Source organism: Vicugna pacos, chromosome 1 (assembly GCF_048564905.1).
Source record: "Vicugna pacos chromosome 1, VicPac4, whole genome shotgun sequence".
NCBI lineage: Eukaryota > Metazoa > Chordata > Mammalia > Artiodactyla > Camelidae > Vicugna > Vicugna pacos.
Window position 1 is genome coordinate 17,953,823 of NC_132987.1, and position 20,976 is coordinate 17,974,798.

A 20,976-nucleotide genomic window follows, 5' to 3' on the forward strand; every position below is an offset into this window, starting at 1 on the left:
CAATGTTATAATATTGCTATTTCTATAAAAAGAAAAGTAACAAAACTTAAAATCACTAAGTATATTCCATACAAACCTTATGTATTTAACTCAATAACTCAAATATTTATTGAGCATCTACAACTAATAATAAAGCAAACACTTTTTTAGCCTGAAACAAAACAGACAAAAATATTTGCCCTCATGGAGCTTGCATTCTAACACAGGGAGATATACAAACAAAACAAAGTATGTTAGTATGTTACATGGTGGTGAGAACTATGGATGAAATATAAAGCAGGGAAGGCAATACGATATGTGAGGGACAGGACTGCCAATTGTAAGTAAAGTAGTCAAAAAAGGAATCCCTGAGAGATGGTGATGTGACAACTGAGTAAGTAGAGAGTAAACACACCATGAAGCTATTTTTAAAAAGCATGCATAGCAAAGAAAAAAGGAAGAACAAAATGCACTAAGTCCCTGAGGTGAGACTGTTCCAGAAAAATGTTCATTGAAAAGCAAGAAAGGCAGTGTGGCTGGAGTAGAATAAGCAAGAGGTACAGTAGATGAAGTCAGAAGGTAACACAGGGCCAGATTATGTAGGACCTGGTAAGGCATGGTGAGACTTTTGGATTTTCCTCTTTAAAAAAAAAAAAAAAAGGAAAGTCATTGGAGTGTTTTGAGCTACTATGTTGAGAGCAAGTTAAAAAAAAGGAAGGGTGGAAGTAGCAAAACCAAGAGAGAAGCAGGAGAGAAATGAAGGTGACTTGGACCTGAGTAGAGACTAAAAGAAGAAAGTCTGGGGAGGAAATTCAGGAACTCAGTTTCAGACATGCAAAAAAGTTCTAGGTGCCTATTGGACGTCCAGTGGAGACATCAAGAAGCAAGTAGGATTTGAGTCTGGAATCAAGGAAAGAGGTCTGGGCTATTACATTAAAAGATGCTGTGAATTCGCAAGGGAGTGAGAATATACAAGAAAGAAAAAAGGTCTAAGGAATGAGTCTGGGAATCCCAACACTAAGAGGTTAGGAGGATGAGAACTAGCAAAGGAATTCAAGAATAACCAGTGAGGCTGGAGGAAAACCAGGAGAGAGGATGTTCTGGAAACCAAGCAAAGAAAGAATCTCAAGGCAGCAACAATGACAGGTCAAGTAAGAAAAGGAGCATTGAACTAAGCACACAGGGGTCACGTGCGACCTTGATGAGCCGTTTTAACACTGTTTTGTAAGAAAATGTAAAACCCAGTACCTGTAAAGCTTTTTGCTCCTTTTGAAGTTCTTTTATTTTATTCTGTTGTTGGCAAACCCTACTTAGGGATTCATCCTCCATTTCACCAATTTTGGATTTCACACTCTCCATAATTTGTTCCAAGTCATTAGCTCGTTGTTCCTGATCTGCTGCTCGGCTTTTTTCTATCTGAAGTTCATTTCTAATAACAGACACATAACCCTTCCCTTACTAATCAAATCATAACAACAAACATATCCATCTAACAACATAATGAGTTTCTAAAATATCTTTGCATTCTTAAAATTTCTATCTTATAACACAAACCAATAGAAAAAATATATGGTTACCATTACACGTCTAAGCTAAGCTACTACCAAAAGATTTATCTATTAAAATATCTTAATTTAATATTTAATCAAGATGGGAAATTAAATGTCAAGATTTTTTTCAAGGGAATTATGTTTAGAATGCATACTACTTGTATACAAACAATTCAAAACAGATTCTTTTCCATTTTCTTACTTAAGCTGTTTATTAGTTTCTATGAGCTCCCGGATCATGTTCTGTTGACGTGATGTTTCTTCCACCAAAGTTTTTAAATTCTCCCTCATCCTTTGTGATGACTGTTTATCAAAAATGATGAGATCTACATTTTAAAAAATGTAATAGAGTAAAAATAAAGGTAAAGGAAAAAAATTTAAGATAAAAAATTTTTAAAGGAAAAAAGAAGCTTTTTATTAATAAGGAGCAAGAATAGGATCTGATTACCTTTCAGATCTGTTCTTTTGACTAGAGATAAAGGTTTTAAGCCGTGCACCATCAACAGCACATTTATGTTTTCCCATTCTGCTTCTTCCTGCTACAATTACACAGAGAGAAAAAGATCAACTTGAAGATATAAAGTAAAGAAATACCCTCTTATATATAATTTCCTTTGTTTTCAGAATAACAGAACTTTCTCTAAAAGCTTTAATATGAATTTTTATGCCCATATAATGGTTAAAATTAAAACAAATTTGTTTTTAACAAAATTAGCAGACTAAAAAGAATGAAAATAAGCATAAATAATTAATTATATAATTCCAAAATACTCACTTATAAGGCTTAATGGATAAATTTAAACAAAAAAAAGAACAAAAACTTGTAATTTCAGTGAACCAAACAGATCTCAGGTTTTTGATGTAACTGAACAAGACTGGGCCCCACTCAAAATAAAAAGCTGCAAATTAGATTATGTTAATGAATAGTAAAGAAAGGGTGAGTCACTCAGGAACAAGTGTCACTTTAACACTGCCTGGGGTCACAACGAAATCAAACATTTGCCTGGTTGGAGCCAATAATTTAGATAGTTTCTTGTAATAATGGACAAGGCCTAACTATGAAAAAGAGTCTGTCCATCAAAGTAACTGATTCTAGTAGAATCACTCTGAAAGACACTCTAAGTTTTGTATCCCCGATTCTAAATATGTATTTACACTATAAACCTGAGAAGGGAACTCTAACTCACTAGGTTAAGTAAATAAAAACCTAACAAGGAAGAAAATAAGGACATAAAAAACTTAGATTAGAATAGAAATATAGATGATTTTTTAATGACACATTTAAATCCACCATATTAATAGTTTCACAATGGGCTCAATGTAAGTACAACGATCAATTCTGAAATCACTGTGGGAGGGATTTTGCGTGCATTTTAAAATACTTTACGTATCTTGTATAGTATATTTGCGAAAAGGTAATTTGAGTGAATTTTTAATCTATTTAAATGTTTGAAAAAATTTACACAATACATTTTTATGACTGTATAGTATATAAATATTATAATAGCTTTAAGGTTTAATAATTTTGACAACTTTCAAAAGTACAAATAAAAGTATTACTTTCCACATCCAAATGCCCCTCAGATATTAAAAAAATCTACCAAGATAAGCAACACAGATATACTGTATAGCAACAGAATCAGCCATTACTGTGTAATAACTTTTAATGAAGTATAATCTGTAAAAATACTGATTCACTATGCTGTACACCTGAAACTAATATAATACTATAAATCAATTATACTTCAATTAAAAAAATCTATCAAGACAAAACAAACTATTCAGATGACTGTGACTCACAGCATCAAACAAATCTTTTGATTGCTGACTTCTTCTTTATCCGGTCTATAATTCTCCTCCCTCCCTTGTTTTCCCTTATTTATGTCATCAAGTCACAAAGATTAATAATATAGAACTAAAATTACTGCTGGTATCTGTTTTAGAAGCCAAAAGCTCTGTGTGGGTATCTAAGTGGATGTCTACTATGACTCATAAAAACAAAATGCTCTGTAAATAATAATGGCATGCGTTATGAATGACCAAATGATACATATTGTTCTCTGATAACTCTTTTAAGAGAGAGTAACATAACTGTTTGCAAATTCTGAAAATAGTTGAGAATGGCATTTTACAAAGTAAGTACTCCAGAACACCAGGCTAATGAAACATTCATCAGATTAGTGCTAAATAAGTAGGAAATACTCTATATTAAAGCCTCCTTTTGGAGACTGACAGTATTGTGAAGTCTTATACTAACATCATTCAATAATCTTTAAACCATCATTTTCCAAAATGATTTTACTAAAGAAGCCTCTTAAAGTAAGACTGTTCACATTTGTAGGTGTGGCACTCTTTGACATATACTTTGAGAAACAGTGGCTTCAACTATCTGAAGTTTACCTGCTTTTCAGTCATGAGTCTGTCTGATGATCTGCTGGATTCCTGGGCTTTAGGGGCTGCTGTAGATATAGTTTCTTTTGTAGAGTCAAAAGAAGTAGGGATTGGCAATAAAAAACTGTAACTTGCCTAAATTAAAAAAGAGAAAAGTACAAAAGGTGTTAAAAGAAAATTATTATTTAAAGGAACCTACTATTCTTGGGCAATTAAAGCATTCCTAAGTTAAAACTTTTACAACTTCTAAGAAAACTGATTTTAAGAATGATTAGAATAAACTCTATCTTATAATGTTCTCCTCTAGAAAGAAAACATGGAGTTTTACACACATACACACAAAGAAAACTATTTGTTTTAACTAGATAATGTGAAAAGCAGGCTATGCTAATAAACTAACTTATTTTTTGAAAGCTGCTTCCCAAAATACTAAAAGAATTGTGTCCGACGCAAAGGTACAGAACAGTCCAACAATTCACTGGACTAACTCCAAGGGTGAATGGACTGGCATATTCTTAGGTGGTCTTTACTTCTAAGCAGATCAGAAGCCAGCAACAAAGGATTCTGATTCAGTCCACCCTACCATCACTTGCTCTTGTTGCCTAAGACTGCGATTCTACAGGAAAATTTCCTTGGATTCTGATATCTAATTCCTCCTTTCCAGAGGTACAATCACACACACACATTCCCACACACATTCATTAGCATCATGTAATCTTAGAGCTTGAGAGAACTTTGGAAATTGTTTAATCCAAAATCTCTAGCTGTCCACGCCTGACAGGAGAGAGTGATGGGAGAACCATACCAATATATCAGGTGCCATAAGCATCTGAGACCCAGAGAAACAAAATGATCTTCCCAGGATTTGTTAGTAGTTTAGCATTTCTTGCAAAGAACCCTCTGTCCTTCCACATCTGCTTTAGATAGTAAAATCCAACTAAACAATTTACTAGTCACCAATACTTCATTTTCAGCTAAACCTGGTGACATGTTACAAATTCTCAAATTCTGTCATTTTTGCTGCTTGACATCATAGAGTACTCTCTCCTCTTTAAACTTTGGACTCCTTCAACAGCTCAATCATCACTATGCTTATCCCTCCCACTTGTATTTTAAATTAAGATACTTTGAGAATATTAGTCAACTTCAGTAACTACCACTTTTTAGCTAGTTTTTACACTTTTCTTTATAGAGAAATTCTCAAAAATGCACAAAAGTAGAGAAAGAGTACAAGAACTCATGTATTCATTACTCTAGTTTCAATGATAACCAACTTTTTTCTGTACTTCTTTCGTTTCTTCCTCACCCACTTACTGCTTCAGTATACATCTCTAACAAACACTCTTTAAATGTAACTTCAATACCATTGTCACACCCGATGAAATTAACAATAATTCCTTACTAATCACTAATATTTAGTCCATGCTCAAATTTTTTGTTTTTTTCCCCAAATCAGGATCCAAATTAGTTCCACATATAGCACTCTTAAATTTCTTTTAATTTGAGAGTCTCACTTGCTTATCTCCACACTTTTTTTTTTTCAAACCTGCCATTTATGTGTTGAAGAAATAGGCCATTTGTCTTACAGAATAACTCACATTTCAGTTGGGCTTATTGTATTCTTACCATTTAACATATTTCTCCATCCCCTACTTCTTGTAAACTGATTACATTCAGAGGTTTTATTAAATTCAGGTTCAGTATTATTTGCCAAGAATACTTCAGAGGTGATGCTGTGTTCTTCCTACTACTACTACCATCAGGAGTCAGTCAGAGTTGGGAAGAAAATGCCTGTAGACCAGACATAAGGTTGGCATATATCAATGTAATAGACTCTTCTTGTATTCTGACAAGCTCCCTAACAGCCACACGAGGCCTCTTTCAAATCTTCAAAGTGTCATCTTCCTCTAGGTTCTAGGCCTAAGCACTCTTATCCTCTTCACTTAGTTAACTCCTACCTGATTTTCAGATCTTGACTCAAATTTCCTTCTTCAGGGAAATCTCCCCTGATCCCATGACTAGATGAGGTCCTCTTGTTATATGATCTTATAGCACTATAAAGAGCAAAGTATGAAGGTTTAGAGCTCAGAGTCAGGTGACCTGAGTGACTATCAGCTTAACTATTTATTAAACTCTGTGATATGGAAAAACACATTAACATCTTTGATCCTTGGTTTCTTCATTTGTAAAAGAGAAAACATACTAATACCTATATCTCATAGGCTGAATTAAGTCAGACAACACACAGAAAGTATTTGGAACAAATAACTGGCACATAGAAACTTACAGATGATTGGTAGTCATTGCTATATACGTAAGTATGCTAAACAAAACAGATCTTACCTAATCAATCATACCATTCATTGTACACTATCTTGGACTTTTTCTACAAATTACTCAGCTAATTATCTGATACAAGTTTTTTACATGAATTCATCTAGATAAGACTAAATTCCATGAGATCAGTAGACTAAGTTCCATGATCACTTTTTGGTAATACTAGGGTAGGTAACTCTGCCTCTAAAGGACAATGAAGAAAGCTGAATAAAAATGTTTAAAAATGTTTTCTTCTTATAAGCATTAAAGAAATAACAAGATAATGACATTACCAAGGGGAAAAAAAATCAAGATGAAAACTCACTTTTTTCCCTGAAGGCATCTGCCAAATTCAAAGGAAGAGCAATGAAAATAAATGCTACAAATCAAAGCCACCTCTCTACTCCCATTTGAAGTTGTTACCTTGAAAGGCTGTAATTCTCAGGACTGGGTGAACCAGAAGTAAACCTCTCCCACAAACTGAAACCTGGCTTCCTTTCCTCTGAGTCATTTCAGTTATCTCAAGAAGGTCCAAAATTAATAGTGCTTCCATTTATTTACCAATTTTCAAGAAAATGAGTTGGTTCCTTATCTTCTGAAGACAATTCTTTTTTAAAAATCTAGTACCAGTATGAGGTCATGAATTTAAATGTATTTTATGAGTGTCAGTTCATTGCAATTATTATATAATATAATTGAAGCTCATGTGGTCTCATCTTTGACTGCTGGGAACCTATTCAAATCTATCCTTTTGATACGATCCTACTAGTCTTTAATAGCTTCCTTGCTGTCTGATATCTTGAAACAGCTCTGTCCCAAATCTGAAATCATCCATTTCTTCACATTCAGGAGGAGAGGATTCTGGGAAGATGGCAGAGTAGGAAGCACCAAGAATGCGTCTCCCTGCCTAGAAAACAACTGCACTGGCAGAATCTGTCTCATGTTAACTATTTTAGAACTCTAAGTCTATTAAGGCTTGCAAATTCCAGGGAAGGCTTAGATGATAATTTGTGGTTAATTTCAGTCAGTTCAGCACTCAGCACTTACCCGTTCCCCATCCTCAGTCTTAAGGCAGGCAGCTATACAGTGTACCAAGAGCAGCTTTCACCCAGTCTGTGTGAGTCAGGGTGGGCAAAAAGGACTCTTAGCCAAATATCAAGATTCTGTGATCTGATCACTGATTGCTGCTTCTGATATCAGATGAGCAGACAAAGAGGCAGGGGTCTTGTACTTCCTCCCATTGTTATAAGCCCCTTCCAATTCTGGCTAAAGTGATTTCCAGGGAATTTAAATGGCCATTGTCCTTTTCGTCCCCTCTTTGCTTTTCTCTTTTTCCTCTTTTGGGAGACAAATATTAAAAACTAGGACATTCAAAAGTAAATGCAAAAAATAAAAAATAAAAGCAAATGCATTTGTGGGGAATTAGAGAGTAACTGCACATGCCCACAGAAAGGTACAAGCTAAAAAAGACCTTCAGTTTATACTTCACACTGATCCTCAGCACAGAGACAACCACAACAGTTTAAAACAAACAAACAGAAACGAAACCCAGCAAACCTTGGAGAAGGAGGAGAATCTGATTTCTAGAGATACCATATTATTAGATTCAAATGTCCAGTTTTCAACAAAAAGTAACAAGGCATAGAAAGAATCAGGAAAGTATGGCCTATTCAAAGGAAAAAAACAAATCAACAAACTGTCCCTAAAAAAAAAGACTTGACAGCAGATTTACTAGACAAAGATTGTAAAACAACCATCTTAAAGATATTCAAAAGACTGAAGGAAGGTGTGGAGAAAAATCAAGAGAACAATACATGAACAAAATGGGAATATCAATAAAGAAAGACAGAAAACCTAAAAAGAAATGAAAAATTCTGGAGTTGAAAAGTACAACAACTGAAATGAACATCTCACTAAAGGCATTCAAAGGCAGATTTGATCATACAAAAGAAAGAATCAGTAAATCTGAAGACAGGACAATGGAAATTATCAAGTCTAAGAAACAGAAAAAAAAATTAATGGAACAGAAAGAAAAAAATTGAAGAGTGAACAGTGCCTAAAGGACCTATGAGACATCATCAAGTGGGCCAATATACGACTTGTGGGAGTCCAAGAAGGAGAAAAGGAAGAAAGAGTGGCAGAGAGGTTATTTCAAGAAATGATGGCTGAAAATTTCCCAAATTTGTTGAAAGATATGAATATATACATTCAAGAAGCTTGATAAACTCAAAGAGACCTACACCAAGAACTATTATAAGTAAACCTTTGAAAGACACACACAAAGAGAGAATCTTCAAAACAGCAAGTGAAAAGTGACCCAACACATATTAGGAATCACCAATAAGATTACCAGCAGATTTCTCAACAGAAATTTTGGAGACCAGAAGGTAGTGAGATGAAATACTCAAAATGCTAAAAGAAAGAAACTGTCAATCAAGAATCCTACATCTGGCAAAACTATTCTTCAAAAGTGAGGAAAAAATTAAGACATTTCCAGATAAACAAAAGCTGAAGGAGTTTGTTACCATTAGACCTGCCCTACAAGAAATACTAAAGGAGTCCTGCAGGTTGAAATGAAAGCACACTAGACAGTAAATCAAAGCCATATGAAAATAAGCTTAAGATATCAATACAAGTAAGTGGCATGGCAAATAAATGGGCAATTATCAAAGGTAGCAACTAACATTACAACAAAGATCTGTAAGTCCCACTTTTTGTTTTCTACATGATTTAAGAAACAGATAATTGTTTAAAAAGCAATCATTAGTCTAAAAGCTAACATTTTTTTTAACTTTGGTTTATCACATCACATCTCATTCTCTACCTAATTTAAGAGACTAAATTCATTTAAAAGAATTATTAATTTATGGTTTTGGGAACACATGTATAAAGAGATAATTGTACAACAGTGACAACTGAAAGAGGTGAGGATAGAGCTGTAAAGGAGCAGAGTTTTTGTTATTTAAGTTAAGCTGTTATAAATTCAAACTTGAGTGTTATAATTTTATAATGTCAAATGTAATCCCCATGGTAACCACAGAGAAAATAGTGATAGAATATACACACACAAAAAAAAGTAAAGAGAAATATTTCACCACGTAAAAAAATCAACTAAACACAAAAGAATACAGGATATAAACAAAAATGCCGTAAGATTTTATGAAAAACAGCAAAATGACAGAAGTCAGTCCCTACCTATCAGTAATCACTTCAAATGTACATGGATTAAACTCTTGACAGATTGTCAGAATGAGTTTTTTAAAAATATGAGGCAATTATGTGTGTTTAACACAGACCCCCTTTGGGTCCAAAGACACAAAGAGGTTGAAAGTGAAAGGATGGTAAAAAATATTACATGAAAATAATAACCAAAAGAAAGCAAGGGTGGCTATATTAGTATGAGACAAAATGGACTTAAAATCAAAAACGTTTACTAGAGACAAGCACATTACATATTAATAAAAGATTAATACAGCAAGAATATGTAACAATTATAATACTTATGCACTTAACAACCAAAACATATGAAGCAAAAACTGAAAGAATTGAAGGAAGAAACAGTTCTACAATAATAGCTGGAGACTTTAACACTCCATTCTCAATAATAGAACAATCAGACAGAAGTAATGAAACAGAGTATTTGACACAATAAACCAACCAGATCTAACAGATTTATAAAGAACAGTCTACCCAACAACAGAATACAGTCTTCCAAGGGTGCAGGGGACATTTTCCAGGACAGACCATGTGTTAAGCCACAAATTAAGTCATAATAGATTTTAAAAGATAGATTTCATACAAAGTATATTCTCTGACCACAAAGGGATGAAGTTAGAAATCAGGAACATAAGTTAAACAAAAATTCATAAATTTATGGAAATTAAACAACACACTTCTAAAATAATGGATGAAAGAAGAAATCACAAGAGAAATTAGAAAATACTCAGAGATGAATGAAAATGAAAACACAACATACCAAAACTCATGGGACACAGTGAAAGCAGTGCTAAGGGTGAAATTTAGTTATCAGTTTACATTAAAAAAACATGAAAGATCTCAAATTAGCAACCTAATTTTACTACTCAAGGAACTAGAAAAAGAACAAACTAAACCCAAAGCTATCAAAAGGAAGAAAATAATGAAGATTAATTAGAGCAGAAATAAAGGAAATAGATGATAGGAAAGCAACAGAGAAAGTCAATGAAATAAAGATATCTGAAAAGATCAACAAAACTGACAAATACTTAGGTAATGGAGAGGAAAAAAGACAACACTCAAATTATTAAAATCGGAAATGAAAGTGGGGACATTATGAAAAAGTATAAGAGAGTACTATGAACAACTGTTTGCCAACAAATTAGATAACCAAAATGAAATTAATTGGACAAATTCCTAGAAACACAAAACCTACTAGCACTAAATGACAAAAAAAAAAAAAACAGAAAAACTTAATACACCTGTAACTAGTAATAAGACTGAATCAGTAATCAAAAAACTCCCAATTATAAAAAAGCCTTGGACCTGGTGGCTTCATTGAGGAATTCCACCAAACATTTAAAGAACTACTAACAATCCTTCTCAAACTTTTACAAAAAATTAAAGAGGAGGGAACACTTCCTAACTTATTCTTGGAGGCCAGCATCACCCTAACATCAAAGCAACACAAAGACAATACAAGAAAACTAAAGACCAATATTCCTTATAAACATTGATGCAAAAATCCTCAACAAAATACTAGCAAACCAAACTCAGCAGCATATTAAAAGGATGTCCAAGTGAGAATTATACCTGGAATGCAGGAATAAGCATATGAAAAGCAATCAATGTAATATATATTAATGGAATGACCAAAAAAAAACACATGATCATCTCAACTGATGCAGAAAAAGCATCTGACAAAAACCAACATCCTTTTGTTTTTGGTTTTCTTTACTTTTTTTTTATTGAGTTATAGTCATTTTACAATGTTGTGTCAAATTCCAGTGTAGAGCACAATTTTTCAGTTATACATGAACATACATATATTCACTGTCACATTTTTCACTGTGAGCTACCACAAGATCTTGTATATATTTCCCTGTGCTATATCGTATAATCTTGTTCATCTATTCTACATATGCCTGTCAGTATCTACAAATTTTGAACTCCCAGTCTATCCCTTCCCACCACCCTCCTTGGCAACCACAAGTTTGTATTCTATGTCTATAAGTTTGTTTCTGTTTTGTATTTACGTTCTTTTTTTTTTTTTTTTAGATTCCTCATATAAGTGATCTCATATGGTATTTTTCTTTCTCTTTCTGGCTTACTTCACTTAGAATGAGATTCTCCAGGAACATACATGTTGCTGCAAATGGCATTATGTGTCATTTTTATGGCTGAATAGTATTCCATTGTATAAATATATCACAACTTCTTTATCCAGTCATCTGCTGATGGACATTTAGGCTGTTTCCGTGTCTTGGCTATTGTAAATAGTGCTGCTATGAACATTGGGGTGCAGGTGTCTTTTTGAAGTAAGGTTCCTTCTAGATATACCAACACCCTTTTGTGATCAAAGACACTCAACAAACCAGGAATAAAAGGAAACTACCTCAGCAAAGTAAAAGCCACATATGAAAAATCTACAGTGAAAGACTGAAAGTTTTTCCTCTAAGATGAGGAACAAGACAAGGATGTCCACATTAGCCACTTCCATTCCACATGGAATTGGAAGTTCTCACCAAGAATTTAAGCAAGAAAGAGAAATAAAAGGCATCCAAATTAGAAAAGAAATACAATTATCTAACTACAGATATGATTTCATGCAGAAAACCCTAAGAAACCCCCCCACACACAAAATCTGTTAGAATTAGTGAATTCAGCAATGTAGCAGGATACAAAAATCAACACATAAAAATTAGTTGCATTTCTATACACTAACAATGAAAAATCCTAAAAGGAAATTAAGAAAATAACTCCATTTACAATAGCATTAAAAAAGAATTTGTTTAGGGTTTTTTTTTTCTTTGTGGGGGAAAACAATTAGGTTATTTATTTTACTGGAGGTACTGGGGATTGAACCCAAGACCTCCTGCATGCTAAGCACATGCTCTATCTACCACTTGAGCTATGCTCTCCCCACCAAAAAAAAAAAAGAAAAAGAAAAAAGAAAACAATTAGGAGTAAACTTAACCAAGGAGGTTCATCTTGTACAATGAAAACCACAAAACATTACTCAGAGAAATTAAAAAGATGTAAATATATGGAAACACATCTTATATACATGGATCATAAGATTTAATATTAAAATGTCAATATTACCCAAAGAAATCTACAGATTTAATGCAATCCTTATCAAAATTCTAATGACATTTCTGCAGAAATTCAAAACCCATCCTAAAATACATAGGGAATCTCAAGGGACCCTGAAGAGCGAAGACAATCTTGAAAAAGAACAAAGCTGAAGGACTCACATTTCCTAATTTTAAAACTCACTGCAAAGCTACAGAAATCAAAACAGTGTGGTATTGGTATACAGACTGGAGTACACTAAAGAGCCCAGAAATAATTTCTCATATATACTGTCAAGATTTTCAACATGAGTGCCAAAAATCATTCAATAGGTAATGGTCAGTCTCTTCAACAAGTGATGCTGGGAAAAGTGCAAAAAGAATGAGTCTGGACCCTTACTTAACACCATATACAAAAATTAACTCAAATTAGATCAAAGACCTAAATGTAAGAGCCGAAACTATAAAACTCTTAGAAGAAAACACAGGGTACAAGCTTCACAACCCTGAATTTAGCAATGATTTCTTGGCTATAACACCAAGGCATAGGCCACAAAAGAAAAAAATAGACAAATTAGACTTCATGAAAACTTAAAACTTTTGTCCATCAAAGATACTGTCAACAGAGTAAAAAGGCAATCCACAGAATGGGAGAAAATATTTGCAAATCATATACGTGATAAGGGACTAATATCCAGAATATATAGAAAATTCCTAAAATTCAACAACAAAAAAATCTGATTAAAAAATGGGCAAAGAACTTGAGCAGACATTTCTCTAAAGAAAATATAAAAATGCCCATAAACACATGAAAAAATATTCAATATCACACTAACCATTAGGTAAATGTAAATCAAGACTGCAATGAGATACCATCTCATACCTATTAGGATGGCTACCATCAAAAAAAAAAAAAGAAATAACAGGTGTTGGTGAGGACAAAGAGAAAGTAGAACCCTTGTATACTGTTGGTAGGAATGTAAAATGGTGTAGCTGCTATGAAAAATAGCTGGATGGTTCGTCAAAAAATTAAACATAGAATTGCCATATGATTCAGCCACTCTACTTCTGGGTATAGTCAAAAGAACTGAAAGCAGGATCATGAAGAGATATCTGTACATCCATGTTCACAGCAGCATTATCCACAATAGCTAAAATTTGGAAGCAACCCAACTGTCTATCAACAGATGAATGGATATGCAAAATATGGTCTATCCATTCAATGGAATACAACTCAGCCATAAAAAGGGAATGTTTACATTAAATTATAACATGGGTGAACCTTAAGGACATTAGCCAATCCCACACACACACACACACACAAATGTTCTATGATTTCACTCATAAAGTAGAATGGTGGTTGCCAGAGCCTTGAGGGAATGGTGAGTTATTATTTAATGGATACAGAGTTTCAACCTTACAAGTCAAAAAGAGTTCTGCAGCTAGATGATGGTGATGGTAGCATATTATGAATGTATTTAATACCACTGAACTATATACTTAAAAATGGTTAAGATACTAAGTTGGGCTTCATAAAAATAAGAACTGTTCTTTGAAAGATACTGTTATGAGAAGGAAAAGAAAAATCACAGACTAGGAGAAAATACTTGCAATTCATAAAGAACTCATACCGAAAATACATAAAGCACACAATAAGAAAGCAAACAACCCAATTTTAAAAAGGGCACAAAATTTGAATAGACATTTCATCAAAGAAGATATACGGATGGTAAATAAGCACATGAAAAGATGCTATAAAAGCTGTTAGTCATGAAGGAAATTCAAGTTAAAATCCACACTGTGAAACTGCTGCACACTTATTTAAATGTCTAAGACAAACTATACCACATATTTTTGAGGATGTGGAGGAACTAGAACTCTAATACACTGCTGATGGGAATGTAAAAAGGACTGCAAATCTGAAAACACTTCGGCAGTTTTTTATAAGGTTAAATATACACTTACCGTAAGAACTATTCCATTCCTACATATTTACCCAAGAGAAATGAAAGCAAATGTCCACATAAAGGCTTACAAAGCTCTTAAGACCTTTATTTGTAATAGTCAGGAACTGGAAACAACTCAAATGTCCATCTACAAGTGAATGGATACATAAAGTGTAGTATATTCATACAACAGAATACCTCTCAGCAAGAAAAAGGAATAAACTATTGATGCTTGCAACAACATGGATAAACTTCAAAATACTTAAGGCTGAGTGAAAGAAGCCAGATAGAGTACATACTATGACTCTATTTGCATAAAATTCTAAAAAACAAAAAACTAATCTACAGTGACAGAAAGGTCAGTGGTTGAAGAATATGAAGCTGGAAAGACTGATTACAAAGGAAACTGGGGAGTGTTGGATAAACATATTCACAATCTTGATTGTGGTCATGGTTTCACAGGTATATATGTATGTCAAAACACATCAAATAGTACATTTTAAATACGTTCAGTATACTGTATAACAAATATCTCAATAAAGCTGTTTTAAAAATAAGGTTTCCCTGGGGGAGGGTATAGCTCAAATGGTACAGTGCATGCTCAGCATACACAAGGTCCTGGGTTCAATCTCCAGTACCTCCTCTAAAAAGAAATAAATAAGTAAACCTAATTACCTCCTCTGCCAAAAAATAAAAAATAATGTTTTCCTGAAATTTAAAAAAAAAGATCTGAAACTACATATGCAAAGAACCTATCAAGTACTGACCTCAGAACAACCAATACCAAGACACATTTTAATAAAGTTACTGAATTTTAAAAGAAAAAAATTCTTTCGTCATCTAGAAAAAAAGGAACAAATGACTTATAAGGGGAAAAACTGGATTATCATCTGACTTTGATACCAATGCTTATACCAGAAGAAAAAGGAGTACTATATTTAAGAAACTCAAGGAAAAGAAATGTGAGCAAAGATTTTATAGCAGCAAAACTTACCTTCAAGTATAAAGGGCACAAACTTTTACCAATATGAAAGAACTCAGGAATATTCCTTCCAGAGCAATTTAACAAAAAAAAAAAAAGCATCAGGTAACCAAAATGGTTAGAAGGACATCAACATACACACTGGTGGTATGTATTAAATATACCTGTAGAACTAAGGATAAATGAAGGCTAAGAGAGAAAAAGTAGAACATGTAATGACTATATGCTTTGACAATGCAGATACAATAAAACTATTTAAAAACAAAAAAAGGAAAAAAAGGGGAAAGAATAGGAAGCACATAAGCCAAAATGAAAGTTTAATGTTTTCAGTAATCATATTGGTGGTGTTATCAGTAACATATTTTTGATACTGTTAGGTGTGTAATATGAGATAAAACTAATGAGTAATTATGGGACACTCTAATTCCATCATCTTCTATGTTCTCAAGAACCAGTATTCTTCATATAGAAAAAAGGTACTGCAGATATAATAGAAAAGTTAAGTAAAAGCTCTGCAGTCCCAATTTGACCTGGAAGTATTCATATGAACTCATGAAATAGTTTATCTTTAATGTGTGTGTGTCTAAGGATAGTTAGATAAAGTTTCCTAGCTCTGTCTACTGAAAAGCCTAAAACAGTGACTAACTCAGGATCTCTGGTATATAATGATCTTAAAATGCCATTTCCTTCTAAAAGAAACCAGAGTTTCTTGAAAAAAATGTTGATTTCAGATTTGGAGACAGAAATGGTTCAAGATTATCAGTCACCGAGGAAGATATTAAAGACTAGTGAAGTCATCAAAAAAAAACAGGCTTGAAGAGGCTCCCTTCAGCCAAAGATGAGACCACATGAGCTTTGAAAATAATTGCAATAAACTGAAACCCATAGTGTTCACATTCATGATGTCATACTGACATTAGATTCTTTAAAAAGAACTGTCTTCAGAAGATAATTTTCTCAAAAATTGGTAAATGGAAAGAATGAAACATTTATGTTGCCTTTCCTAAAGGAATTATATTGCTGTGTATTCAAATGATAGATAAGGTACTAATATTCCAACTAAGTTAAAAAAAAAAAAACATGATACAATTGCAAACTTCAATGAACAGATAAGGCATCAAATATCAACAGGTGCTGACAAAGAGAAACAATAAGGTATTCTACGCCTCCTATGGTCTTGCCAAACACCATGTAGAGAATTACCAAAGGGACTGAATCTGAGTCTGATCCAGTCCTGGATCCAGCTATCAATGTGCAAAAATTATCCAAGACAGGGGGAGGGTATAGCTCAAGTGGTAGAGCTCATGATTAGCATACACAAGGTCCTGGGTTCAATCCCCAGCACCTCCTCTAGAAATAAATAAGTAAATCTAATTACCGCCCCCCAACCAAAAAATAAATAAATAAAAAATTTTAAAATGTATCTAAGACACGGAAACATAATGAACTGTATATGAGTATGCAATCTGCAAAATCCAGACTGTAGGATATACAGGTCAAATGACCCAAGTTCTTCATCAGATAAATTGTAAGGAAAAGAAAATAGGGTGAGCAGCTATAGATTAAAAAAGATCTTAAAAATTTAAATGAGCAACACTACATTTTATAGTGCCAAAGAATACAGATTTATGAAAAAAACTTTTAACACAAGGAAGCAATTACTATAAAAGTCAGAAAAATGGCTACTAATGCAAGTACAGAAGTAGTTGTGATTGGGATGGAGCAAAGTCTTGGCATGGCTAGCATGGTTCTCCACCCTGACCTGGGTGGTATCGACTTCATAATCTTTCCTAATCAAAATTCGTTTTTTTAATAAAATGAATTTGTTAAATAACAATAAAAGCAAAAGTAGAGGAATTACTAACCAAAAGAAAGCTGGTATAGCCAGATTGCCTGGGTTCAAATCATGGATTCTGCCGCACAACCAAAAAGTACTGATCTGTGGCTCAATTTCCTTATCATAAAATGAGGATAATAAAAGTACTTTACTCATAGATTCTTGTGAAGGCTAGGAAAGTGAATATAGAAAGGATCAACAGAACAGTGCCTGGCACACAGCAGGACAGAGGTGGTGATCAGAGTTGGCGACTAGCTGTGTTAATTCTCTAATTAACCTCTCTAGGCTTCAGTTTCCTTAACTGAGTTTAAAATATCTGATAGGATTATGAGGAGTCAAAAAGAAATATATTATAGTATTCCATAAATAGATCCTTCCCATGGCCTCTCAACATCCAGAGAGTCACCTGTCACATCAGACATACCTCAGTCATAGCACATTCCTCTTGCACTTTTCACCTGGTCATTCAAGTTGATCTCAATGAAATGATCACCCAGTGAGTCTCACGTCTGAAACTGGATCTTCATCTAGGTTTCAAAAAGATAAACAGACCTAAATCTTAAAATATTTAACCTCCTAGTAAGAATGGTCTTGTGTTATTCCACTAAACTGAAGCTGGAACAACTGAAGTAGCTGCTAATGGACATTGATGCTCATTATAATGTGCCTTTGCCCTTGTCTTCTTTCCCCTTATCTTTCCTCTTCCTGCTTTTGTTGAAATGTTTAGCTGGGAGTCCAAATCTTTCATTATCTATCAACAATTCTGATTCTGGATTCAAAAGTAGAATATTCTAATTGGCAAGGGTACTAAAATGAAGCCCTCTCAGACAGATACCACCAAATACAGAAGATAAAGGCAGAGAGAACCTTCACAATTTCACCTGTGACCAAGCCCTCCTTTTCAGAGGCCCATGTTGTGAAACAAATATGTCAATAGTTTGCAACAGCCTTTTCCCCACTTACAGGCTGTAACAGGACACAGATGTGGAACTCCGAGTCACTAGAAAAGACCCAATGCTTCCTAAGTCCAAAGCAGAAGCTGCAATGAGCTTCAATCAGTCTCATAATACACCTGAAGTAAGACTGTGGGAATAGGAATTGCAGGGAGAAGCAGACGGTTTGTACAAGGCATAGAAAGCCAAGAGAAGAGACGCAAAACAGTTTTATCTTCTTGCCCTGCCCAGGTTTCACAAGAACCCTTTGGTAACTTGCCCTTTCTAGGTCTGAAGCCCCTGCAACACGCACCATACATTAAAATGTAATTATTTTTCACTACTTTTTTGGGAACAAGCTAGAAATTAAGCATGGCCAGTAGCTGTTCTTTCTCAAGTGAGTCACATAAAAATCTCTAATTAGCTTTCTCAAAAGTATCTCACTTTACTGCAATAAATGGAACACACAATGCTTTCAAAATCTCTATTGTCTATTAAATGCAAAAGCTCTTTTCCAAAAATATGCCAACATGCTGTTTAACGTTCCTAAGAAGAACTGAATCTACCATAAATAAGGAAACAGAATTAGGATTGGATCTCGTCTCGACCAAATATGTCTCAGGAGGTTATATAAAGGGTCAAACATGACACTTCCCCTTTGAAGCAGAAGCTGCGGACAAAACCCTAGTCGGCCACCTCTTCCCCAAGGTGGGATAGGGAAGGCCCAAGTCTACCTGGCAATACCAAAAGTAAGAATTAAACCCCATGCAGAGGATTGAAACCAATGTGGGTAATGCCTACACAGAACTTAACATTACCATGGTTAGAAAATAAGTAATATAGAAACTCTTCTGTTTGGTCGGTGTTACGGGTCTCCGAGCCTTGCAACATCTCCACCTCGTTGATTTCCTTAATAAAATCAAATTAAACTCCGCATAAAGTAAAAGGCCTTCCGACCGTGGAATGAAACTAACAAACCGAAGAAAGGGATACTCACCTAACCCGTCGCGTATCCCCCACCTTCTGCTCCGAGCTTTCACTAGCCATGCAACCTTCTCAGACACCTTGGCACTGAAAAGTTGAGCAGGCTGGCCCTAGTCGACTGTCGGGGATGGATAAACCAACTACAACTTATCCAAAATCCAGTTTACGCCGGGAATCACTCCAAGCTTCATACTTACGGCCTCATTTAACCTTCTCAGCCACCATGGCAGGCAAGAATAACCAGCTGTATTCTACAAATGAAGAAACTGAGGCGCTAAGACATTAAATGAGAAGCCTAAGATAACAAACGGCGGATTGCCAGTTCTCCTCCTTATCCTGGGATTTTTAATTGGCGCAAACCCGTCCCAGGCGGCTCCTCTCCGGGGACCCCAGCAAGGGTCAGTTTAACCGCTCGCAAGGTACAGGTGGGGCCAGTTCCCGAGGCTCCTCAGGGAGGGGCTCTACCCAACGCCTCGGTAAACCCCGAGGGCCGCTCACCTTCCTCAGCCGCCGCCTCCCTCCAGCAGCGAGCCCAGCTTGTCCGGCTCAGCCGCCTCCGGCCCCGCGTCTACGACCGTTACCGCCGTGGGAGGCCGGCCAATCGAGCCCGAGCGCGTCGAGGGACCTGCCTCGCTCAGCCTCTGAACGCCCGGGCGATTGTCTCGGGCTGCCGTCGGAGGCTGGGACTCCCCCGAGTCCTCTGGTTGGCTCCGCTGTTGAGGGCGGGGCTTACCAGAACGTAGGCGGGAGCGTGCTGCGCTTGCTTTGTCGTCTGCGCGTGCGCACTTCCATTGCCACGAACTCTGGCAGCGCAAGCACTTTATCATTTACCCGGATCCTCTTTTGCAGGGGAGACTTCAGAAATCCACGTTTGAGGCGATCGGTGAAAGACAGGTCCGGACCACGTGGCTGTCCTCCACATACATACACATGCGGTGTCTGTGAACTCTTGCTGCGGGGTCTGGTCAGCCTGATCTTTGTGTTCCAGACCTGGCTAAGCACTGCATCGCCTGGCATTTGGAGGATGCAAATAAGTGTTTGTTGTTGACGTTTTTACCCTCCCATTCAGCATTTTCCAGATCTCCACAAAGTGTCAGGCAATACATCAAGCTCCAGAAATGCAAAAGCGGCTGACTGGAGACATTCAAAGTCTAGTTAGGGAGATGGATATATACTCTGAAAGTAAGGTACAGTCTGATAGGCATAATCAGAGAAAGGTGCTGACTAAAACAAAAAACAACAACAAAAAAACACACACACACAACCTAAAAGTTGAGAATTATGCTTTATTCAGCGGACGTACTGAAGATTTATGCCCAGGAGAGCGCCCCTCAGATAGTTCTGAGGGACTGTTCCCAAAAGGTAAGGGAGGGTCCAGGATATATAGGAATTTTGACCAAAATAAAACAGGTATTGGAACATAAAAGATTACTGTTAAAGAAAAGCCAGGCATCTCAAGTCAATGAATTTAGCACTCTTCTAAGTATGGGAAGATGCAAGAGTTTGGGCTCATCGAAATTATTCCTTTGATATGCACCTTAACTGTCTAGGGCCAGTATCTTGTCTTCTCCATCCTGAATCTCCTCAGGGTGCACGTGCGGGTAAGGGGGAGCTGCAATGACTGATGGCTTGAAAGACACGACATCCTTTGTTTACTAATCTGGCAGGCGACATTCTTTGTCCACAGTGTGCAGGGCACATAAAAGAAAGCGGAATATTTACCTCAGTGGGTCACTGGAGCCTTCCTCAACCAGTAGGTCTCAACCCTGGCTGCACACTACAATCACCTA

The 20,976-nt window shown here is 35.5% G+C and overlaps 1 protein-coding gene across 7 annotated transcripts in view; it reads right to left on the reverse strand.

The window, feature by feature from the left end:
* Nucleotides 1-19,836, reverse strand: part of CEP70 (centrosomal protein 70) — a 60,663-nt gene extending 40,827 nt beyond the window's left edge. For 2 of the 7 annotated variants that reach the window (XM_031678252.2, XM_015249352.3), the window contains exons 1-6: nucleotides 19,685-19,836; nucleotides 17,695-17,797; nucleotides 3,930-4,055; nucleotides 1,978-2,068; nucleotides 1,732-1,855; nucleotides 1,228-1,408 (exon numbers count right to left, since the gene is read on the reverse strand). In XM_031678252.2, the coding sequence (XP_031534112.1) occupies nucleotides 1,228-1,408; nucleotides 1,732-1,855; nucleotides 1,978-2,068; nucleotides 3,930-4,055; nucleotides 17,695-17,703 (531 nt within the window). In that variant the 5' untranslated portion in view covers nucleotides 17,704-17,797; nucleotides 19,685-19,836. Of the gene's footprint in view, nucleotides 1-1,227; nucleotides 1,409-1,731; nucleotides 1,856-1,977; nucleotides 2,069-3,929; nucleotides 4,056-5,878; nucleotides 5,975-17,694; nucleotides 17,798-19,199; nucleotides 19,249-19,684 lie in introns of those variants that run through there. The other 5 variants (XM_031678259.2, XM_031678263.2, XM_072957534.1 and 2 more) reach the window with 5 other exon arrangements.
* Between the last annotated feature and the right edge of the window lie 1,140 nt (nucleotides 19,837-20,976).